The sequence below is a fragment of the Lontra canadensis genome, unplaced genomic scaffold, assembly GCF_010015895.1.
Source record: "Lontra canadensis isolate GAN:19392208 unplaced genomic scaffold, GSC_riverotter_1.0 scaffold48, whole genome shotgun sequence".
Taxonomy (NCBI): Eukaryota; Metazoa; Chordata; class Mammalia; order Carnivora; family Mustelidae; genus Lontra; species Lontra canadensis.
The window spans coordinates 8,757,667-8,783,181 of record NW_022631042.1 but is presented as its reverse complement, the minus strand read 5'-3'; the positions used below and the strand labels follow the sequence as shown (position 1 = coordinate 8,783,181).

General features: G+C 38.7%; 2 protein-coding genes across 7 annotated transcripts in view; one reads left to right on the top strand and one right to left on the bottom strand.

The window, feature by feature from the left end:
• FAM185A (family with sequence similarity 185 member A) overlaps positions 1-1,716 on the bottom strand; it is a 52,295-nt gene extending 50,579 nt beyond the window's left edge. For both annotated transcript variants that reach the window (XM_032873298.1, XM_032873299.1), the window contains exon 1: positions 1,036-1,716. In XM_032873298.1, coding sequence (XP_032729189.1) covers positions 1,036-1,486 — 451 coding nt within the window. In that variant the 5' untranslated portion in view covers positions 1,487-1,716. The remainder of the gene's footprint in view (positions 1-1,035) is intronic.
• Positions 1,717-2,019: 303 nt separating this feature from the next.
• The window catches only part of CCDC146 (coiled-coil domain containing 146), a 113,434-nt gene continuing 89,938 nt past the window's right edge, over positions 2,020-25,515 (top strand). For 2 of the 5 annotated variants that reach the window (XM_032873292.1, XM_032873286.1), the window contains exons 1-2: positions 2,033-2,144; positions 22,129-22,298. In XM_032873292.1, the coding sequence (XP_032729183.1) occupies positions 22,140-22,298 (159 nt within the window). In that variant the 5' untranslated portion in view covers positions 2,033-2,144; positions 22,129-22,139. Of the gene's footprint in view, positions 2,145-22,082; positions 22,299-25,515 lie in introns of all 5 variants that reach the window. The other 3 variants (XM_032873287.1, XM_032873288.1, XM_032873289.1) reach the window with 3 other exon arrangements.

Genomic DNA, 25,515 nt, shown 5'->3' with positions numbered 1-25,515 from the left:
TAGGCTAGTTTAAAGAAGTTGAGAAGCAGTAAACCATCATGGTTGAGCAGACCCCAGTCAGTTCAAATTTCAGCTCCACCACTTTATATCTGAGAGAGAACATAGTTTTTTAATCTACCCCCATTAGAATAAATGTTTCATGAAGGCATAGATTTTTTACCCACAATAAATACTTCATGAACCCTGCTGTATCTCAGTTTCCTTATGTGAAACAGTGCCAATAACTGTATCTATTTTATGATGCGATTTTATGGATTAGAAAAGATTATCTTGGAGGTATTGGCTGCTGGTGATGATCATTAGTATCATCCTTCTGTCCCAGGAAGGAGAGGCTGGGGACACTTTACTAGAAAGATGCTGTGTACACAGTGGCTTGCATTTGATAAATATTATGGACCCCAAATACCTAGAACACTGCAGGCGTTGTCAGACGGACCACTGTGCGGTTTTACTATGTGATTGTGTTTGTATTTTTTCGGACTACTACTCATGGATAATTTACAATGGAGATGTATCAGTAGGAAAGCCTACGTGAGACCCAACACTTGGTCCAGGTTAGATATGGAACATCCTACAGACAGAGCTGATTTGGAACAGACCCCAGGCTGTGTATGGGCAAGGGGAAATGTGAATGGACTGCCATACCATACTGCCATACCATACCGCCGAATGGATTATCAAGAAAGTTCAATCCTGAAAAACAAACCACTTTGCTATTGACAAAGTGCGGTGAAATAGAGAAATAGGAACTACGTGCCAAAGGAGAACATAAGGGTGCCACAAATTATAGTTGATTTAGATTATTCCAAACGATGTTTTCATTGGATTTATAAAATTCCTATCTTTGGGAACCTGATGTCTACCTTTCACTAGGAAGCTCAAAGTAGAACAGAAAAGGAGGCAGGTTCCGAGGGGGGCAACTATGTTAGGTTACAAAGTCAGATCCAAGGGTACCAATTAAAAGTGCACATTTGCTTAATTTCAGAAGTTCGCCGTCTGTGCCCTGGGACCCAAACCCTTTTCCACTTCACTTGCCAAACTTCAGGGGCGCGTTCACCTCCACGGACGCCTGAGGGTCGATGGTGTCAGACACGATGGCTACCTCCTTCAGCGCCTCGTCGTACTTCACCAGCAGGCCGGCCAGGTCCCGCGCCCCGCCCTTCGCTGCTCTCACCGCAACCAGGACGCGGTCGCCGTCCGGGTAGGTAAGGGGGTCCAGGGGCCTCACGGCCAAATGGCACGGAAGCCGCGCCCGCAGCAGACCGAACGGGCTCACCAGCAACGCCCACTCCTTCAGAGTCTGGCATGCGAGGCCTGGCGGGGAGACCGCGGGCTCCGACCCGGGCTGGCGCTCTCCCCCACCAGAGCTGTACCGCCGGGCCGGGCCAGCCCGACAAGCCCAGCGCCCCGCAGCTCTGCGGGCCCCAACTCGGAGCTGGCTGAGCCAGAGGCAGCCAAATCCCCAGCCCGAGCCGGGGGCGAACATGGCGCACCCCTCTCGCGCTCCCTCAAATCACCTCAGCCGTAGGCCAGTCTCGCCACTGCCAGTCTACTTGACCACTGCCCCAGCTCAAGTCAAAAGGGAGACATCTGCGAAGATTTGCTGAAGCAAAACTGCTCACTTTCTTTGGCAATTTAAACCTCAGCCGCACACGCCTCCGCGGCAAGCTGGAATTTCAAAGCTGTAACTATCCACTCTTGACCCGCACCGCCTTGCCCGCGCCCGCCTCTTTCGCAAAGGCGCATGGGATACGTAGTTCTAAAGGGGACGCGATGTCGTGGGGCTCCGGGCAGCTTGGAAACTACATATCCCAAGAGGCAATGCGCAGGGTATTGGAGTAGTAAGAGCAGGTGTCACCCGAACTCAGAAGGTGCGCGCTCTTTGCCTGAAGCCCATTAGCCATTGGAGGAACTGGGGTGGGGAGAGGGCGGAATCTATTTGGGAATCCAACGGGCCAATGGAAAGCGCGTAAGGAGCAATGTGGGCAGGACTGAGTGGTTTCCTTGGATACCGAGGACGCGACTTCTTTGGAGAGGGTGGAGCTTCGGAGTGAGACCCTGGAGGTCCTAATCTATCAAGAAAAATAGGAACTTAAATAAGGATCAGGACCAAGTCAAGGGGTAAGAAACTGCGCTTTTAAAAGGTGAGAACTAGGGGCGCCTGGGTGGCTCAGTCGGTTAAGCGTCTTATTCCACTCAGGTCATAATCCAAGGATCCTGGGATTGAGTGCTACCTCCGATTCCCTCCTCAAAGGGGAATCTCTTTCTCCAACTGCTCCTTCCCATGTGCGTGCTCTCTCTTAAAATAAATAAAATCTTAAAAAAAAAAAAAAGGTGAAAATTAGATGCAAACTACAGTGGGAGATTAGATACAAACTTCACTAAAATAGTGCAGGATACCCTGATATGGAAAATCCCTCAGCAGGAAAATAAAGAGCCAGATTGGCGGGGCTTTTACTCAGTTCCTTTTTTTTTTTTTTTTTTTTAAGATATTATTTATTTATTTTTGGAGCGGGGGGAGGGGAAGCAGGCAGAGGGAGAAGGAGAAGCCGTGGGGCTCGATTGCAGGACACTGGGATCTTGACCAGAGCCCAAAACCAACACTTAAGGGACTGAGCCAGCCAGGCGCCCCAGGCTGGTGTTTTTTGGTGCAACTCCCTCTTTGATACCAAATATAGGAATAGCATTAGAGTCCTCCCTCCTTCCTGATCCTAAGTAATCTTAAGCCAGTCATTGGACAACTCAGGGTTTTAACTGCTTTCCCTTAAAATGAGATCAATATTACTTTCCTTATTTTGCCTCAAAGAGTTTTTGCAAGGATCAGATGAGATAATTGATGTGAACATGATGCACAGGCTACAAAATTGTGTAAATTACTGTATTTTTATTTTAGGGATAGCACTGATTCTTAGTAACCAAGAAATAGCTGAAAAATCAGGACTTGTGTTGACAGCAGCATTAATCTCTTTGACTTACAAATGGTCCCCAGTTTTAGGGCTAAAATAAGGAAAAAAAAGAGTCAATAGTGCAATAGGAAGAGCTCAACACTGACAGGAAACTGATTATTTTCCTTGCTCTCTGGGTCACCTGAATCTGTTTCTTCAGTTCTAAGTTGAAGGATCGCACTAAATGACTCCTTAAGGTCTTTTTTATCTTTTATTATTCTGCAGGCAATTTTAAAAGGGGGGGGACCCATAAGATTTATTTCCTGCTTCCCTGCGTATCTCTCCCTGTGCCCCTACCTCTTCCTACCTATTACTCCCTAAGCTGTTTGTTAAAGAAAAATTGCAAACAATGACACTGAATAAAATGCAAATGCTGTAACCAAATGTCTTAAAAAACTGAAGCCCTTGTTGGGGTGCGTGGGGGCTTCAGTCAAGCCCAGTGTTGGGCTCTGTGCTCAGCATGGAGTCCGCTTGAGATTCTTTCCCTCTCCTTCTGCCCCCCAACTTGCTCACACACTCTATCTCTAAACAAATAAATAAATAAAACCTAAAAAAAAAGACACATCCCGAAGATTCTTCCTTTTTCCTAGTTTATGCTATGTTTAGTCATTTGTAAGATAAACTAGTTTTCCCTTTATCTATCCTACTTCTTTCTGTGTTAGTATCTTTAACTGGTATGGTAGAACTGGTGAAAAATATCTGGAGAAATGTGATATTTCTAATTTATTTATACTATAATTTGTCTGATGGTTTTGGCTTAGGTCATGATCTCCTGGGACCTGCGATCCAGCCTGCCTCGGGCTCCCCAATTAGCAGAGTCAGTCTGCTTAAAGATTCTCTCCCTCTGCCCCTCCCCCGCTTGCTCACTCGCGCTCGCACGCACTCTCTCTCTCTCTTTCTCTCATACAAATATATAAATCTTGAAGAAAAAAAAAAACCTGAAGCTCTTAGCAAAAATGCAATAACTGAATTTACTGGGAGGTAGCGATAGAGAGATGGACTGAAGTCCTAATGAACTGAGCTAAAGTCCTCGTGGGCCCAAGACACAGAGTTTTCCACTAGCCATTACCTTTTTTATAAAATTCAGTGTTTTCATAAGCTATCCTTTCCTCTTTTCTGTCCTCCTAGTTCTTTCTCCTTCCTTATTCTCCTTTCTAGTTAGTGAAGGCTTATGATAAGTGCTAGCTTTTAGGTTCACCAAATTCCCACTGAATACTAGCTCTGTCCTTGACTTTGTGTTTCATTTGGTCATAATTATTCAGACTGATCTTCAAAGTGTCTTTTTAATGAAAACCCACGGGGATAAGTTTGAAAATTTTTGAAAAAGGCATTGGTTTAAGCAAGTTGAGAATGCACTCACATTTGTTGTACACATGCCAAATATTTTTAGATTAAATAGGAATAAATACCTAGCAGATTATTTTGTTTCTGTGGTGAGATTTCCTTTTCTGAGACAAACCAAGTTCATGGAATTGGCAGGTGAACCATAATTGTCTCTGTGGCAAAATCTTTCTTTGATTATTTTCAAACAAAACTAAAGAAAATACTACTGAAATACTACTTTTCTGATTACGTTAACTTGAAACTGGAGAAAATGATATAAGATTAATATAAGATATTAAAAAGGTATTGATACTTTAAAAATTCTTTTTTATTGATACATTACTTACGTATCAAATCTGTCTACATGTCAATGACGACTAATAAAAATACTGCCTTCCATCTGTGTGACATTATAGTTTTCAAAGCGTATTCACATCTTGTAGTATCCTCATAAAACACTCAGTTTAGCAGAGCAAGTATTATTATCCTCACATTATACATGAGGAAACAAATTCAGAAAGATTAAAATTAAACAATTAGAGAGTCTGGCCCTCTTCCCACTCTACTAAAAGGTCCTCTATCCTCCTGACCCCTTTGAAGAAAAATAATTATTCATCAAATGAATGAAGAATCATAAATAACTTTTCATTCCTATGTTGTTCTTTTTTTTTCAACTGAAGTTGTAAAAATACCTTACAAGTAAACTCTTAAGGAGGAAAAGTTTATAGTAACTTACACACCCACCAGCAGTATATGTTCGTGATGGATACATAGACATACTGCTGGTGGGCACGTAAATTGTTAAAAACTTTCCAGAGTTCATTTCAACAGTATGCATAAAGCACTTTAAAAATATTTAAAATATTTATATATATATATAAAATAAATAAAAAATATTTTTAAAAAATGACTTGTAAATTGTACTTTTGGGGATTTAATGTAAGCATAAAATCAGGGACATTCAAAAAAACTTACATTCAAGGAATTTTGTTCTATAGAGTTACTTATGATACTAAAATAATGAAGTAACTTAAATGTCCAAAAATAGTAGGGTGTTATGTAAATCAGTATACATCTGGAATATTCTGCAGCTATTCAAAAATTATATCTTGAAGACTACTCAGTGATGTGGGAGCACTTCTATAATATAATTGTAAAGGAAAATCATCCAGTTCTTATTCTGTGTGTTTCTCCTTTACTCTCACACTACTACCACACTCATAACACTTCTGACACTTTTGGCTACAACGTGTCTGAGGGGTTTTCCCACAACAAGCAGTTTTTCAAGACACCAGCAGGATGTTCTACAGTTTGACTCTATTCTGACACTACGTACCTGCAAATAGTGTCAGATCCCACAGGATAAGAGCTCAGTTCTACAATACTGCTCTTACCCACTTGAGATGCTAATTACAAGTAATGGGTCCCTAGGTTACCCACAACTTCTGTCTGGTTTGGCTACAAATCAGAGGTTCCCACAACCCCCTTCACAGTTTTGATGAACTTGCCAGAATGGTTCTCAGACCTCAGGGAAAGATGTTTACCAGTTTATTAAAAGATTTGATGAAAATTCATATGGATGGATAGATAGATAGATAGATGATAGATAGATAGATATCTCCAAATGAAGAAAGAGATAGGGTGAGGTCTGGCAGGGTTCTGAGAACAAGACCTTCTGTCTCCCTGGAGTTGGGGTGTGTCTCCCTCCTTGTGTGGATGTGTTTGCCTAAATGGAAGCTCTACAAACCCCATACTATCAGGATTTTCATGGAGGCTTCATCATGTAGATATGATGGATCCTTAATTCCACTTTTAGCCCTTCTTTCTTCTTAGGAGACTGGTGCAGAGCTGAAAATTCCAACCTTCTTATCATGGTTCATACTCTCCAGTGACCAACCCTCATCCAAGAGCCATCCAAGAGCCACCCAAAGTCACCTCGCTAGAACAAAAGACATTTCTATCATCCTCAGAAATTACAAGGGTTTCAGGAGCCCTGTGCCAGGAGCCAAGGAGAGATCATCATATATTTTTTCCTATTATCTCATGGTAATATTAAGTGAAAAGAGTAGAATGCCAATTGTATGTTTAGTATGATACCAATTCTGTAATGATGATAATAGTTTTATTTTTTAAAAAGATTTTATTTATTTGAGAGCTAGAGAGAGAGAGAATAAGAGAGAGAGCATGAGAGGAGAGAGGTCAGCGGGAGAAGCAGACTCCCTTGCTGAGCAGGGAGCCCGACTCCAGGATCATGACCTGAGCCGAAAGCAGTCGCTCAACCAACTGAGCCACCCAGGTGTCCCGATAATAATAATTTTAAAATTTTATTTTATTTTATTATTTTTTATGATTTTTTATTTTTTATTAACATATAATGTATTATTAGCCTCAGGGGTACAGGTCTGTGAATCACCAGATTTACACACTTCACAGCACTCACCGTAGCGCATACCTTCCCCAATGTCCATAACCCCACCACCCTCTCCCTAACCCCCCCCAACCCCCCGGCAACCCTCAGTTTGTGTTTTGAGATTGTGAGTCTCTTATGGTTTGTCTCCCTCCCAATCCCATCTTGTTTCATAAAATAAAATTGTGTTTTAAAAAATATATCCCATGGAAACAATTTCAACTTGGTAACAATGGTTATCTCCAAGTAGTAAAATAATTATTTCATTTTTTGTGTGTTTTCAATAATAAACATATATCACATTTATAATTTAAAAGTTTTAAAAGCACTTCTTGAAATACATTGTTTCCTAAAACTAACTCAAATAATGAAATAGTTGAAGGATTTCTTACTATGTAAATGTAAATGCCAATGAAGATTTTACTTTATTTAATAATTGATATTCAATAAATGGACAGCAGAGGGCATGAGTCAGTTTTCAGAAAAATGTAACTTAAATAGAATTCTGGGATTCAGCTTAGCTGAGGGAAGCCCAAGGAATTTGCCAACTTTCTCAATTATAAACTTTTACAATGAATATATCTTATGACTTTCATTCTTGTTGTGAAATCTTAATAAACTCAATCTGATAACTGGCAGTACTAAGAAATATTTAATGAATATGTAGGTAGCTTCCTTTGAAATCACCACTGACGTATGGACACATTTGGTTATTTGTTTCCATGCCCATGATGTGCAGGGAAGTGTCTGTGATTTAATGCAGTCAAACTTTCCCATTCTAAGCACCTTGAGAAGTTGCCTACGTTAGACATATTCTTGAGTACTTTGTATGTTAAAGCAATATGTATGTGTGTTTATGTATGTACCTGAGATAACTTAAATACACAAAGCAACTAGAGTTTACTCATAATAGAAAAAATTTAAAAGCTAATTTTAGACAAGAGTTCTTGTATGTGCTAATGCTTAATTCCATTTCTACAAGGTAGAAATTTTGTTTTCAACTATTCACACAGGAGTAGCATTGAATAGAAATTCCACTTACAGTTAATATATTTTGAGGCTATGCTGTTAGTTATGTATAGGTTCGAGATTAATAGCTTTCTGATAAATTTCCTTTTTGTCGTTAAATAATGACCTTCTTTATCTCAAGTATTGCTCTCTGTCTTGTTATTTATTTTTTTCTAATAATATTTTCATCCCTTTACTTCAAGCCTGTGACACTATATTTGGGACTTGTGTCTTATAAACAGAATACAGCAAGATATTTTGAAACTAATCTGGGAATCTTTCTCAACAGGTAAATTAATCCATTTTACAATTTTTGTAATTACTTTTACATTTATATGCATTCTTGCCAGCTTATTTTGTGTTTTCCATTAATCTTGCCTTTTTGCTTTTGGGGGGAGGATTCCTCTATTTTCTCCATTAATTTAGTCTGTATATTTTTCTTTATTCACCTTTTCCTCCATATAATTTGGAAGGCTATTTCTTTTCTTCTAATCATTATCCTTGGCTTTTTGGCATACTCGCTTGACTTAGCAGAAGCCTGATCAATCAGTATCTTCCTCCTCCTCTTGAACAATGAAATTCTTTAACATCAGTCTTCTCCCTTCTGTCTTCCGTGTCATTTATTCCCTTGTATATTTTAGTTTAGTAGTTATTAATATTATTATTATCATTTTAGAGAGAGCGAGTGTGAATTGGTGACAGGGGCAGAGGGAGAAAGAGAGAATGTAAGCAGGCTCCATGCTCAGCACAGAGCCTGGCACAAGGTTTGATCTCACAACCTTGAAATCATGACCGGAGCCAAAATCAAGAGTCAGTCACTTAACTGTATAAGCCATGCTTGCTCCCCTATTATTGATTTTTATATTTTGTGCTCATTTAGATTTAGCAACATTTAAGAATTTATTTGCTCACCTCTTTCCTTCTAGATTTGGTTTTGTTTTTACTGAAGTGTATCTTTATATATATATTTAATGAGTCTTTGAGTTATTTCTTCAGATTTTGTCTCTAAATGTCTTTATTTTGCCCTTACTCTTAAATAACTAGTTGACAGTTACTGTCTCTCAGTACTTTGAAGTAGTACAGTTTTTGCTAATGAGAAGTCTAAGTTTTCTGTCTGTCTAATTTAGTGCCTTTATAGAGAAACTGCCTTTTCTCTCTGATTGTTTTTAGAATTTTTTTCTTTTTTTTGATAGCCTACAGTTTTCATACTTTGTGTAAATTCTGTTCTTTTTGTTTGCTTTGCTTTGTTTTATAGTTACTGAGGTATAATTTACACACAGTAAAATCCACCCTTTTGGGTTGGACATTTTTATCAATTTTGGCAGATGTATACAGTGATGTAGCCACATGACAATCAAGATGTAGAATTTTTCCATCACTGTCAAAAGTTCCCTCATACTACTTTGTAGTCACTCCTTCTCCCCCAGCATCCAGCCCCTGGCAAATACTTGATCTGTTAGCTGTCCCAACACTTTTGCCTTTTCCAGGAACTTCTAAAATGAAATCATATAGTACATAGCCTTTTGATTTAATATAATGTATTTGCAATTCACCCACACTATTGTATGTGTCAATAGTTTATTCATTTTTATTTCTTTTTTTATTCATTTTTATTTCTGAGTCATATTCCATTCTATGAATGTACCACGATCTGTTTATACATCCCTTAAGTTGATATTTGGGTTGTTTCCAGTTTGGAGTGAGTATTAATAAAACCAATGTAAACATTTGTGTACAGTTTTTGAATAGATACATATCCTCATTCCCCCTGAATAAATACATATGAATGAATGGATGGGTCATTTGGTAAATGTATGTTTAACTTTATAAGATATAAGTAAGTTGTTGTCCAAAGGAGCTATACAACTTTGCATTCTCACTAGCAATATGTGAGAGTTCCAGTTACTCCACATCTTCGTCAACACTTGGTGTTGTCACTTTCTAAAAAACACTCTAATAAGTGTGTAGTTGTATCTCATTGTGATTTTTAGTTGGATTTCCCCAATTACTAATGAAGTAAGCATATTTTCATATTCTTATTTGCCATTTGTATATCTTAGGTTAAGTATATGTTCAAATCTTTTGCCCACTTTTTAAATCGGTCTATTTGATTTCCTATTATTAAGCTATGAGATTTCTTAATATATTGTCCATACCATTCTTGTGACAGATAAATTATTTGCATGTATTTTCTTCCCATCTGTGATTTTTGTTTTCAGTTTCCCAATACTGTCTTCCAAAGAGCAGAACTCTTAGGTTTTGAAAAGTCCAATTTATCTATTTTTCTCTTTTATGATTTGTGGTTTTGTGTCCAATCTAAAAACAAAAACAAACAAAAACAAAACAAAAAAAAAACCAAAACCTTTCTCCAAACCAAGGTTGTGAATAGTGAATATTTTCTTCTGAACACTTTTTACTTTTAGATTTTACATTCAGGCAAATACCTCATTTCAAGTTACTTTTTGTAAATGATAGAGGGTATGGTTTGAGGTGCATCTTTTTACATAAGGATGTCCAGTTGTCCAGTATCATTTGCTGAAAAATATGATCATCTTAATGGATTAAAAAAAGTTTAGAAAATTCGATACACTTCTTGTTAGAAACTTCCAACAAACTTGGAATAGAAGGAAACTTCCTCCACCTGGTACAGGCAGCTATGGAAACTTACACTTCATACCATATTTAACTATGAAAGACTGAATGCTTTCCCTGTTAAGATGTGCAACAAAGGAGCACCTGGGTGGCTCAGTCGGTTAAATGGCTGGCTTCAGCTCAGGTCATGATCCCAGGGTCCTGGGATTGAGTTCCACATCCAGCTCTCTGCTCAGCGGAGAGCCTGCTTCTCCCTCTCCCTCTCCCTGCTGCTCTGCCTGCTTGTGCTATCTATCTCTCTGTAAAATAAATAAATAAATGATCTTTTTAAAAAAAAAAATAAAAAGGATGTGGAACAAAGGGAGAATGTTCACTCACCATTTTTGTTCTGCATTGTACTAGAGGTCCTATATAGTATAATAAGGCAATAAAAAGAAAGAAAAGGAATCTACATTGGAAAGGAAGAAGTGAAATTGTGTTTATTTGCAGATAGCATGATCATGTGAGTAGAAAATTCTAAGGAATATTGTATAAAGCTACTGAATTAATAAAAATGTTTCACAAGGCTACAAAATACAAGGTCAATGACAAAAACCAATTTTATTTCTTTTCTTTTGAAGATTTTATTTGTTTGGTAGAGATGGTGCACATGCACGAGAGAGAGAGCATGAGCAGGGGAGAGGAGCAGAGGGAGAGAGAGAGGCAGACTCCCCACGGAGCAGGGAGCCCAATGCAGGGCTCAATCCCAGGACCCTGAGATCACAATCTGAAGGCAGATGCTTAACCAACTGAGTCACCCAAGGACCCCATTTATTTGATTTCTAAGGACTAACAATGACATTTGGAAATCAAAATTGAAAAATAATATCATTTATAATAACGTACAAAATGTGACATACTTAGGGATAAAGTTAACAAAACATATACAAGACATAGCTTCTGAAAACCTTAAGACATTGCTATGAAAAACTGAAGATGACCTAAATAAGTGGGGAGAAAAACCAAATTCAAGAAAAATAAGACTCAACATTAAGATGGCATATTGCCCCACACTAATGTATTGATTTGTTGCTCAGTCAAAATTGCAGCAGGCTTTTTTAAAGATAGAAATTGATAAGTTCCTTCTAAAATATATATGGAAATAAAAATACATAGTATAGCCAAAACAATTTTGAGAAAAAACTAAGTTTGAGGATTTATACTACGTCATTTTAATACTTACTGCAGAGCTATGATAATCAATACAATATTGTATTGGTATTAGAATAGACATAAATCAATGGGACAGCATAGAGAACATAGAAATAGACCTACACATATTTAGTTAATTGATATTTGGAAAAGGTGCCATGATAATTCAATGGGAAGAGGATATTTTCCTAACAAATGGTGCTGAACCACTAGATATCCATATATCCCTCACCTCCCCAAAGAATATCAATCCTTACTTCACACCATACACAAAAATTTGACAGAGATAAAAGATGCAAGTAGAAGAGCTAAAACTCTCAAAGTTCTAGAAGAAAATATAGGGGGAAATCTTGTGACCTTGAGTTTGGCAAAGATTTCTTAAGATACAAAATGTGAACCATAAAAGAGAAAAAATGATACATTGGATTTCCTCAAAATTAAAAAAATTTGCTCTTCAAAAAGACAATCCTAAGAAAATGAAAAGATTGGGAGAAACTGAGAGAAAATATCTACAAAACATATTAATAAAAGAATTGTATCCCAAAGACACAAAGAATGCTTACAATATTAGTAGGGAGCAAAAGAACCTGATTTTTTTACTGGGCAAAAAATAGTAAGTAGACACTTCATCTAAGAAGATATGTAAATGGCAGATAAGCCCATAAAAGATGTTCCACATTAAGTAGTCTTATGGAAATGGAAATTAAAACCACAAATTAAAAATCAAAATTAGATGCCACTACACATCCAGCAGAATGGGTAAAAATACTGACATTATCAAGTGTGAAAGGACATGGATCATTGGGAAGCTTGGTGTCCACTTTTTCCTGGTATGAATATAAAATCACAGAGCCACTTTGGAAGACAATCGGACAGTTTTGTATTGAGTTAAACATATACTTACCATATGACCCAGTAATTCCATTCCTAGATATTTACCCAGGAAAAATGAAAACATACATTCACATGAAGACTTATACTCAAATGTTTATAGCAGCTCTATGAGTAACAAGTCAAATGTTTATCAACTGGTGAATTGGCAAATAAATTGTGGTGCATCTGTACATTGTGATATCACTCGGCAATAAAAGGAATGAAATACTGATGCCCACAGCAATGTAGGTGAACCCTAAAAACCTTCTGCTAAATTATAGAAGCCAGAAAAATCTATGATTCTATTTGCATAAAATACTGGAAAAAGCAAGACTAGTTGTTACTAGGTGCCTGGGACGGCAGGCATGGAGATAGGACAGGGCATGGATCATAAAGGCAAACAGAGGAAGCTTTTAGAGTTCATGGCGTCATAAGCACGATAGGAAGGCGCACACATGAGTCGTGTCTTTCCACAATGTCAGCTTTAGTCAATCACAAAGCAAGGTTAAATCACAATGATAAAGCAGACTCAGGATTCCAAACTCAGTGACATCTCCCCATGTGATTAAATGTGGCTTCTTACATGGCACACAGAGCAGGATAGAAGAAAAGCCATATAACAAGATAACAGAAAGGGGTGGGAAGTGAACGAACCAAATGTGACCTCAGTTTGTGGGTGCGCTGCTGAGATAAGGTCTGCATCTGGTCCGGGTCAGCTTTCTGCACTCACTGCTTCTCATGATCAGCAGGGAAGGCTCTCGGTTCTATTTGGAGATCCATTGGGCAAAACCATCGCGGCAGTTGCCTTTTTTAAGTGGTCAGATGTAGAAGGGTCAGGTCGGAGGAGTCTGACAGTTTGCTGCCAAAATCCTTCTCTTTTTAAAGGGATTTAATCAGTTTTGGATTTCTGCAGACCTCCTCTGGTTCTGCTGGTTATCAGTTCTGGGGTGTCATCAGCTGACATTGGTCCTGGCAATATCTCCTAGCTGCAGTACCTTAACTGCTTGCGTCATTGCTTGACGCAGGCTCCTGCCTGACATGAGAGACTCCACTTTGCTCTCTACAAAATGAGAATGTCTGTGGCAGCGATTACCCAACTGTCAATATGTGTAAAAACTCATTGTGCTCTTAAAATTATGAGTGTTATTGCACGTAAATTATATCTCCATAAAGCTGACTAAAAGAACCCCACCTAATTCTACTTTTTCTCTCTTCCTCTTAGGCAGGAGAGCCAAGTTCAGTGTTATTAGATAGCATTGTGGCTTCAGGATAGTTGTCTGGCCAGTGGCTGCTTGTCTGACCATGCTGAGTCCCCTTGAGATATGTATCCACCTCGGTCTCACACTTGGTTCTCCTGGCCGGTATCTTTGAGAATTCTGCCTCTTCTTCTGGTTCTCAGTGGCATGCGCCGCAAAGCTTTCCGAAGCCGTGTCTTTCATCACAATGTCCAGGGATGTAGCGCTCTCGGCTAGCCTTCAGAACCTCTCCCTGGCCACTGTGTGGACTGTCTTGGGCCTTCCCCACCTACTGCTTTAGCATGAGCAGGGGTAGGATCAGTAAAGGTACACAGCCTTGTTACATCCTCAGCATCTCACCTGAGAGAAGGGGCAAGTGATCTCTCCGATGTTCTCGAATGTCCGAATTCCACTATTTCGCTTCCTGAGCCTTGTCCCGGGCAGACAAGAGGCCTCAGGGGCCTACGCCGACTCTTCTTGCTCCCCAGTTCAGAGAGGGTTTGTTGTTGTTGTTGTTGTTGTTTATTTTTACTTCTAACTTCCTCCACCAATGTAAAGGAGGAAAATTGGCTTGGTAAATATTCTTCCAAAGCTATAATGAATGTAAGAACCTTTGCTTTTAGAGGAAGGAAAGAAATTGAGTAAGGGATGCTGCCCAAGGGGAGGAAGCCTGAAGGGGAGATCTGCCAAGGCCAGGGGAAGCCTGAGAACAGGAAGTACTTATGCAATGAAAAGAGGAGGCTGTGAAATTTCTAGACACGGGCGAGGGAACTTTGCCCTCTTATTGTCTAAAGCTGGCCCTGCCCTAAGAGTTGACATGTTCTTTTAAGGACCCAAATACTTCGCAAATACAAAGATTTCACCGTACCCGATATCCTACATCGTCTTTCTTTCCCTAGATGAAAACATCTCATAGTGGGATTTCAAGGTTAGGCCTACCAGGACTCTCACACAAGAGCCTAAGGATGTATTCTAGGAAAAAATTCATGCTAGAAGAGCCCCAACCTATAGATTCCTAAACCATTTGATCCAGTCCCAGGAAGACATCTGTTTATTAGATCCCTGTCAAAATTATTTAAGGCTTTCACATGAAAGCAAAAAACAAAACAAAACAAAACAAAAAAAAACCCACAAAAAACAAATACAAAACAAAAAAACCCAGACAGTGGTGGGAGGGAGCTAACATTTATTGAGGACTACATGCTGGGTCTGGACTGAGATTTTGTTCCATTTAATCTTCCCAAAAACTCTTAAATCATCTTGTAGTTGAAGAAATAGCCACTTAGAGGTTACATATCTTGCCCAAGGTCACACAGGAAGGGGAAGAATGAGATTCAAGCCTGAGTTGATGAACTTCAAAGTATTCATTTTCCATTACCCCTTGCTGTCATCCTGTAGACTAAGTTAAAGCCACTAATCCTAGTCTTAGATGAAATGACAAGAGGAAGAGGAGGAGGACAACCACCATGATGATGAAGAAGGGAGGAGCCAGGGCTGCTGCATTTGGGAAGCAGCAACGATAGCCCATACTACAAGAAATTCTTTCCTAAGGAAACAGACCCATCTAAACTCACAATTCCTATTGACTAGAGTGTGGGGAAGAGGAAAGGGGTAAATCAAAGAGCAGGTTTGCAAAGCAATGACCTAATTAGACAGGACATATAGACTAGTATTGTAATGCTATCAATGTGCTTTCAGGTATGCTTTTTAAAAATTTAAGCAAAGGTGACAGAAGAATTTGAAAAACATGCGTGTTTTTGTAGCAAAAGTAAGGAATGGCCTGCAGTGTGAAGATTCTAGATTGCACGCAAACATAGAGAATCTCTGATTCACAGACCTTCTGGAAGACTGTCACCTTTAGACCTACTTGAGCATTCCAAACCTCGAACAGGATTTGGAACTGTTTCTGCTCACTACTGAATTATTTGGTAACTATTAAGGGAACTGATAGGGCCTCTCAGCCATCCTTTGAGATTCTAAAGCCTGACTGGACTTGCAGATTGACTGTAAATTATTGTGGATATGAGACCAGTGCTTCTTGCCACACTCTGCGTAAGGGAAAGATTTCCTCTGGTTTGTAACTATAGCAACCAGTTCTATAACCCATTGTTTTGCACAGCTCCATCTTGCCACTTCATGGACCGCCTAATAATCACTGTTCTACCGGAACTGTCTTTAATTGACTTACATTGTATTGACCTTCTCCTTGCTAAAGGGGGTCTTAGCTTTACACCTTTGCAGTGACAGAAGTCAAATTCCTTTAGCCTGCTGTATCCTTGATCCTGCTTTCCATTATTGGAGGCTAGAGCAAAGGGCTTTACCAAGGCCATGGCAAGAATCCTATATGGTATAAAAGTGTAAGGGATTTGGAGCCAGTGGACATGAGTTTGAATAAATACTGACACTTATTGCTGATCACTTATTGTGATCGTGGGCACATCACTTACATTCTCCAGCCTTCAATTTCCTTTTCTGTAAAATGGAGATAATAATAGTTATGAACATGGTTGTTATAAGAACAGAGTGAAATAATATGAAGGAAAGCTTCATTTAAGCTGTGAAGGGCTATATAAATGTCATTACTAAGTGCAGAGGTGCACGACCTCTAGGCAGGAGTGCCCACCTGCTGATGAGGACACCCAGGAGCGTTATGTTAGAGACAAGAATCACGTCTGTTTCTATGACAGCCTTCCACATGGATGGTCTTCCCATCACGACCCTATATGTTATACCCATTCACAAATGAGTAATATGAAGCTCATTTCAGCTGTGTGGGTTTCTGAGAAAAAGAAAAAATAATAAGTTTTATTTTAATTTTATTTTTATTTATTTATTCATTTGACAGACAGAGATTACAAGTAGAGAGGCAGGCAGAGAGAGAGGGTGAAGCAGGCTCCCTGCCAAGTAGAGAGCCCGATGCTAGGGGTCTAGCTTGATCTAGCCCGATGCTTGGCCTCGATCCCAGGACCCCAAGATCATGACCTGAGCCGAAGGCAGGGGCCTAACCCACTGAGCCATCCAGGCACCCCAGAAAAAATAATAAGTTTTCAAGAGTAGGTGAATAACTTTTCTCAGGTCTGTGTCTGGGGTTGGAGGGTAGCATGCAAAGGAAAGCAAAAAGGACAATGAAATGAGTTGGGAGAAGGCCTAGAGCTCTCTCAGCTTTCTGCCCTCCCTAGGAGGGAGCATATCCTGTGACAGTCTTTGGTTCTCTGGGATCGTGGGCAGTGAACAGGCTCCTCATTGGTCACACATGCATATAATGTAAGATTTAACTAATACTGTGAACATTTACTTTAAGGCTAGATATGCACTTGGAGCTTCCTCTCAAGAGTGTTTTTTTTTTTTTTTATGTCTGTGTATATGTGTATGTATATAGGTGTGTTTTTAACCCACATTGTTACTTTAACACTTCAGTTATGAGGCAAATTTTAGCTGTACATACTGAACTGCAATGGTTTTACTTCTTCTGTCCCAGATTGGAATTTTTTTGCAGGGTTTTTTGTTTTGTTTTGTTTCTTTTGAGAGAGAGGGTTTTTTTTTCTTTTTTCTTTTTTTTTTTAAGAACAGGAAGAAGTTGTGGTTTGATTTGTTAGGTTTGTTTCGAATGACAAAGCTTTTTCACCCTCCTTCTTAAAAACAGGACCTGAAGTCTGTATCTTTAAAAAAAATGTTTCAAGTCTAACCATGTCTTTATATAATAATAATGGGTATTATGTAATTGTACATGAAAAAAAAAAAGCTCTACCCACGAACAAGTGCAGTGATTGTTGCATTTAGGACTCCCGAGCTGGTAGTATCTGGTGATGTTGTTGTTGGATTAAGTGGATCTGAGGTAACTGTAGGCTGCATCTGGGATCCACTGCCTAATATTCTGAGCCTGTGATGTGTAGACCAGAGGCCTTTCAGAAAGGGTCTTCGATGCTGATTTTTAATTTTATCTCTAAAAGAGAACATGCATATAATCACAGAGATACACTAACAGGACTGAGAGGCCCTTGTCATATAACTTTAAATATACCACAATTTTTGAAACCTCATTTTGACATTTCCCTTTTTTTTTTTTTTTTTAAGATTTTAATTTATTTGGCAGAGAGAGAACACAAGCAGGGGGAGAGTCAGTGGGAGAAGCAGACTCCCCGCTGAGCAGGAAGCCCGATGCAGGGCTCCATCCTAGGACCCTGGGATCATAACCTGAGCCAAAGACAGATGTTTCACTGACTGAGCCACCCAAGCGCCCCCATTTTGACATTTCTATGTTTTTAAATAAGTATAGGAAACTGAAACAAACAAAATAGTTGTCCCAGACATCTCCCTTCCTCCAGCAGGTCCAGCTCTGAGTTCCTGTAGAAAGAGTCCCGTAACTTACCCACAGCAATGGGCCACCGGGGGAGGGAGCATGGTCATGTTTCCGGGGCAGATAGAAGAGCTAACTTATGAAAAAGAATGGTGTGGGACTGTATCATTTTTTACTTTAGATGATACCCTGCCACTCCAAAATGAGCAAAACTTGTGCTAGTTCAGCGGCACGTAATATCGAAAGCGTGGTTTCCTGCTACATCTTTCTTGAAGCAAGCGTCGCCCTTTTATCTTCAAAAAGTCACCATCATTTGTGTATGCTGACCCATTCTCTGGTGCATGGACTATTTGGTTTTTGGATTTGCTCCTTATAACTGTCCAGAAAAATTTCCTTAAGAGTTCAAAATCAAAACACAAAATGATGATCACTTCTTTGGCTTTTGAGAAGAGGAAGTAGTGGTTTGTCTTACAACACAAGGCATACCCTGCGATGTTTATTGCTTCATTATTCTTTGTGAAGCTTCCTATTTTGGCTTTATCTTTTAAGCCCAAAACAAAGTGTGAATAAGAGAGAAGCTCAGTGTTTCTTGTGGAATAGGACTCAAGCTTTTAATTAACCTCCCTTTCTCCTTCACTAGCCCTTTGGTTTTCTGTGTGAATGCTCTGTACATGTCCTCTCCCTTCTAGAAAGCCTCATAAAACCATGTGTCTCTTCTTGGGACTCCTACAGCATAGCACGGAATGGCCTTGGCTCAGGTCCTCAGCATCTAACCTTCCAATCTGGCTACTTAACAGTTGCTGTGGGGATTGGTCATACTGGAAATGTGCTATACGAGGTAACCCTGTTTCCATGGTCCACGATTTCACAGCACCTGTTTCAGTTATATTCATTTTTACATTTTATCTCTCTGCTTCTCTGATTAATTTCTATCTTGCTCACCAGTCTGTGAGCACCCCTGGGGCCAGACACCTGGTCTGGTTTTGCTCACCAGTGAATCTATCTCCTGCCCATAGCTGAGGGTGCTGGCTCACAACCACTAAATTGTCTCCTTGCCTTCCAATTCACACCCTTTCCAAAACATTCCTCTTATTATCACCAACACCTTTACAAGCTCAGATAACTCTTTAATGCAAAAAAAAAAAAAAAAAAAAAAAAAAGGTAATGGTTTCCAATTCCTATAGATTAAAAATCTAAATTCCAGGCTACAACCTGCTTTTAAAGGCTTATCTCAATGTTGGTAGAATAACATTGCTTTTTATTTAGGTTTATTTTACTTTACCTTGTATGATATAGAGCTCGTTATTCCCTGCCTTGATTTCTCTTTATATTGTAAATTGCTTGCCTCTTTGTAAATTATTGCTCCTCATAAAAGAACTCAGTAAATATTTGCTTAATTGACTTAGTATTACGGAGATACACATTTCTAGAATTACTATACTTGATAGGTCTGTTGTTCTTCCTACACCAGAAATTTAGATGTTTTATAAGTATTCTTTTGTTTATATCATGTAGACTGAGAATATATCTTATTCTATTTTTTTATTTATAGCTGTCAATCATATTGCCTGCAGCATGGTAATATTGATATAATCCTACATTAACGAATCCTTGAATATTTGTTTAATCTGTTAAACTTTGCTATCTTCTTCAGCCCTTTCCAACCTGTTATTTAATTAGATTAACTAGTGTTTTAGGTTTAAATTCACATGAGACTTTTGCATTTATCTCTATTGCATTTTCTTTCTTTCCTACTCACTCTTCCTTTATTTTCTAAAGGTCAAAGTTTGTCTGATAATTTCTATCAGAACTCAGTTACAGTGTCTTTTTGTTGCTTCCCCGTGTATAATGTTTTACCTGATTGAAAATATTTGGAATGTTTTCAAGATACTAGAGACTGAAAAACTTGAGCAGACCACGGAATCTGTACAGATTCAGCACAGTGCCCTGTTTTTTTTTATTACCTAGGGAAGCTCTGCCACATTTTAAGTGCAGTGCTTTGAGAAGATGGCCTGAAATTAAGTCTTGAATGTTAATGCCATCTCCATTCTAAAACTCCCAAGATCCTTTAAAATATATTTTAAAATAAATATGCAGACTGTACTTGGCAAAACTGTGATAGCAGAAAACTGGCAACATTCCATATGTTTATAATTTGGGGGTGGTTTGACTGGCTTGTGGTCCATTCACACTAAGGAGGGCCATGCAGGTTTGCAGTAGCATGAAGGTAATCTCTGTACGGTATTCTGGAATTCCTAGGGGTATGTTATTAAGTCTACGTGTGTGGGTTTTCTTCCAAATTATATGGAGAGTGGAGGGGTAAGTGGAAGGGTTCAGACAAAACAAATTGCCCATGAATTGTTATTTATTGGAGCCGGTGGATGGATACTTGAGGATTCATTATGCCAATCTGTTATTTTTTTTGTATATTCGAAATATTTCTTAAAGCAAAAGCTGACATTAACAGTTATGGTCTAATGTTCTGAGGGAAAAATTTTTCTGAGATAGTCATTAACAGGTTTTCATCCATGAAATGGTTGAACCAACATACTGTATCTCATAAACATCAACAAATCTAGATATGTAATCAAACCTTTACAGTTCCTTGAAGATTTAAACAACAACTGTGATTAATTGCCAAAAATGAATTGTTGTGATGCCTTAACAACAACAGGTTCTTTTAACACTGCTTTATGGCACTGAAAACAGTATGTGGGTATTAAAGGAGTGGGAGTCCAAATGGTATCAATGGCTATTAATATCATTGTAGAAAGACAACCAAATGAAGCCAAAACAAAACAAAACAGACAACCAGACATTTAGTGCCTCCTGAGGGAAGTACATGCTACCACCTGTGAAGTATTTTTGCAGCAAGAAGAGGAAAATAAGTGCATGTGTAATTTATGTCTGTGGTAGAGAATCAGATAGTAGAATGGAAGCTAAAATCCATGGGTGTGATCCCATTTAATTTGTATCTATTCTTTATGAAACAGAAAAATTACTGTAACCCCCATTTTAGAGAGGAGGAAAGGAAACTGAATGAATAAATGGCATGCCTATGGCCACTTGATGAATAAATTTAAGAGCGAAAGCCTACCATGCCTTCCAGATTCATATTACAGAACATGCTTTCCCTATTAAAAGAATGGGGATCCCATCATCAAGGAGCAGCTAATCTGATAAGGGAGATGTGAGAGATGAGAGATATTTAACAGAAGATCCAGACCTTTAATTTATGACAGTTTGATGTATGTTCTCTGGCAACAGAAAAGTGCAAGTTTACTCTTCTATTAAGTGCAGATTCACATGGGTCAGAGATCAAAAGAGCAAAAGATTAGATTGGCTTTTTTTTTTTTTTTAAATGCAATTGAGTCTCCTTACCAGCTCTCTGAGAAGCAATGATCCCAATGCCACCAAAATGGGCCAGGAGAGACCTTGCAGGCCAAGACAGGTCCTTTTAGACCAAGACAGGTCCCCTTGAATATGTGAGCAAATCAATGCACAGCAAATCAATGGCCACCTCCATGACTTGCTCAGTCATGCAAGGACTCGTCCTCCCAAAGGCTTGAGCATGGTTTAATGCTCTGGGGTCACCATCTTGATATCCTCAATTTTATTCTTGAGCTGATGTTTTGTAAGTGAAGCCTGAAAGCCCGACGGGACAATTAAGCATGCACATGGGCAGCAGATACAGAGCTGAGGGCCCAGGCAGGATCTGCAAGCGTAGGCTTGCACTGTGGCCCCAGCAGGAATACAGGCATTGAGCAATTAAGCTTTTGGGCAGGTGCACAGGTACAAGGTGCATGCCTGAGGCAGTGTCAGCCACCGCACGGTGTTGGTTTTTAATTTCCCAAAAATAATTTGAATTAACTTTGTGTTATATTGTAAGGGTGAATTTTTTTTTTTTTTCACCCAATCAATGAGTAGTAATTGAGTACTAACTATAGTACTCAGTAAACGCAATTAGGTTTCTGCTCTCATGGAGCTTACATTCTAGTTATATCATTATTTTCCAATTAATGCAACAATAGCTTTTTTAAAATTAGAGTTATTGATTTGAGTGTAGCAATGGAGACTATCTTTATAACCGAGCAGCCTTCATAATAATTTATCTGCAGCTAAGTGTACTGACCTATAATTTCACTGGAGAGTAGCTTACTCCAGTTGATTTTTGCTTGCTTTTATTATTTTCTACTAATTTGAAATTATAGGTGACACCATCCCTAAGCAGCTGAATCTGGAATGTTTTTATTTTAGAATTGTGAAAAATGGAAGACAGTGCCACAGACACAGAGCAAGAAGAGGAAGAGGAGACAGAGGAAAAGGATCAAGAGGACCCCATTTATGCTGTAGCACCCACAATTAATATCCAAGATGAACGGTGTGTTGATTTATCTACAACTCCAGCCTTCATTTGTCTGCAAGAGGTATGTTTCCCTTCACGTATTACTATACTAAGACCTGAGTCATTATCAGCTTAAAAATCAGGTGAAGCTAATATTATCAAGATGACTTGATATTTGATAACAATTGTATCAAATAAAAAGAAGGCTAAACTGTAGGCAATACACACAGTTTGAAGCACTTTAAAATAAAATAGTCCTCACCCTCTCTTCTGAAGACTTATCATAGAATCCTGGACTAACATAGTAGTTCTGACACTTTTATAGCATAATAAATATTTGCATATATGCAGTCATTTAAGTACATTCTATAGGTTGGTAAATGAAATAAAAAAGCAAATTTCTTTCTTTATTGACTCTACTACATTTACATCCATAAAGTAAAGATAAAAGATCTTAACATACAATGGTAGAACAATCAACACTTACTAACAAAATGTAGCTAGAGCAGTATATACTGCTTCCTATTAGCAGAGAAGAAAAAAAAAAAAAGAAAGAAAGAAAAAGAAAGAAAAAAGAAAAAGAAAAAAAGGAAATACGATTTTTGTCTTTATCTATATTTATATATTTAAAACCATGAATCCACATCTCTAGTCTTAATACTTTTAAGTAACCAGGTTTCTCTATTTCTGCTAAAATCCATTATACATCAAAATTTTTGCAATAGAGTTTCTACTTTTATTTATTTATTTATTTATTTATTTAAAAGCTTTTATTTAATTATTTGACAGAGAGAGAGATCACAAGTAGGCAGGGAGGCAGGCAGAGAGAGAGAGGGAGAAGCAGGCTCCCCGCTGAGCAGAGAGCCTGATTCAGGGCTTGATCCCAGGACCCTGAGTTCATGACCTGAGCCGAAGACAGAGGCTTAACCCACTGAGCCACCCAAGTGCCCCGAGTTTCTACTTTTATACCACTACCCTTAACAATTTTATTAAATAAAAATAAGGCTAAACTAGAATTCATTTCTAGTAAATGGGATGCTAATAATAAAAATTGTAGTCAAGGTTATTAAGGCACAGATAAAGAAGCATGAAAGGCTTGTTTTGTAAAGTCAAAGGAGAACTTAGGATGACTTTTCCTGCATATTGATGTTCTATGTAACAGTTTATTAAATATCTCAAGAATCTCTCAGTATACATGTATGCAGAAATTGTAGTTACTAATCATTGGGTATGACCAGCCCCTGAGAAGGTGGATACTTTTGATTATAGCGTCAGAGAACTGTCTTATCTACCCTTTGGAGTAGTGTAAAATTACATCAGTAATGAAATCAGTAATTTCACTCCACGACAGCTGTCCCTCAAGCCAACAAAACCTTGCCGAATGATTATGGGTGTCAACTTTATTTCCATACAAAACACCATTGAAATTAATCCTCTTGGCATCTATAGCTTTATTTGCTAATTCTTTCAACATTCCTCTTAGATTTATGAGTCCAAACAAAATTTTTGACCTACTTTATATAAGCTTCCCTCCTTTGGTTATCTAAACAGAAGCTGTATTTGCAGAGTCGTAAGAGCTCAGATGGCAACTGAAAGCAAGCAGTCAGAAATCCACTTCCAAAGGTCTAGTGCCTGACATCACAGGGAAAGAACCGGAAGCTGCTTACACCATTTATTGTTATTAATGCTGGTCATACAATTGGCCCGCACCACCAAAGCACGGAGGGCATGGTCTCATTTAACACTGCCTGTGGAATATGTTCAGTATGGCATTCATGGCACTGTGTGATCTGGGCCCAAACCACGTGTACAGTCTAATAATTCACTTAGCCTCTCGTGATCTTCTGTTTATAGGGTACTCCTTCACAGGGATTCCCCCACTCAGATGCCTAGGAAACTGGCACATATTCGCAAAGCACGATGCAAGGTTATGGCTGTCCAGAAATACTCCTAGTCACCCTGCACCTTGAAAGCCTGTGCTACTCACACTAAAAGAAATCAAATCAAATATCTGTATAGGTCATACTTTGAAACCCCTGCCTCTGTTCCTCACCTTTTAGAGTCCGGCTCCATTCCCGTGTCCTTGGAGACATTTAGCCAGTGTTTCCTATAACTTCTCAACTGCTCGAGCATTTGTATGCCATAGCTGTCATGTGTTACTAGGTTATGAACAGATATTTATTGAATATCTTCTTTTCCTATAATATTTTGCATGGAAAATTTAGAATTCTGCACTGACAGGTTGTATTAATCGATAAAGGGAAGAATTATTGTATTAATCAATAAGACCTAACAGGGTAGGATCTACACTGTGTTAATTCACACTTTGGGATGAATGTTCCAAGTGGTGCTTGGGAACTAAGCCACGTGGTTCCCAGCAGTGGACTGTGTGGGTTAATGTGGGACGTCTGCTCCCCAACTCTACCATCGCTGCCTACCTGTGAAGCCTGATGCTCCGTAGGTTTTTCTTGTCTTACTGAAAATTTGCTCTATTTTATTTTTATTTAAAAATGTTTTGTTATCAAAAAAATATTGTTACATAACATATATACAGTGATGCTCACAAATGATCAGTGTGTAGTTTGATGAATGTTCACCTGTTCCTATAACCAACCCGTTCAGAACCAAATTCATCATTCTCCTCCCAATCCTAATTCTTCTGTGTTCTCTTTGTCAGTTTGAGAGTTAAATACCTCTTCACAAGATCTCTCAAATTTATCTGTACTCCATTTCTGCCATATTCCCACGTAGTCATTCCTAGTCATTGCTTCCTAGTCATTGCTCCCACCAAAGCGAACCAGAATTCTGATTTACCACTACACATCAGTTTTGCCTCTTCTGAGATATCACGTAGATGGAATCATACAGTATGCGTTTCTTTGTGTCTGGTTTCTTTGCTCACCATTATGTCTTTGGAATTCATCATAGCACAGTGTATCACAGTAGTTCATTCTTTATTACTGTTCTATAGTGTTCTTATATGTAAATAGACCCTAATTTGCTTGTCCATTCTATTCTGTTTAGAGATGGGGGCTGTTTCCTCCTTTGGATGATTATAAAGTTCCATGGGCATTCCTGTACATGACTTACACTTATGGATTCATTTATTTGGGGTGTATAGCTAGGAATGGGGTGACTGTCTCATAGTCTAGGTTTACATTCACCTTTAGTAGATAACTTCAGATAGTTTTCCAAAAAGATTATATACCAACATACACTCTGATGGACCATTTATAACTCTTGTTGTCCAATACAGTGGCAAGGATTATGTGTTATTTTATTTGTATCCAGTACAGCAC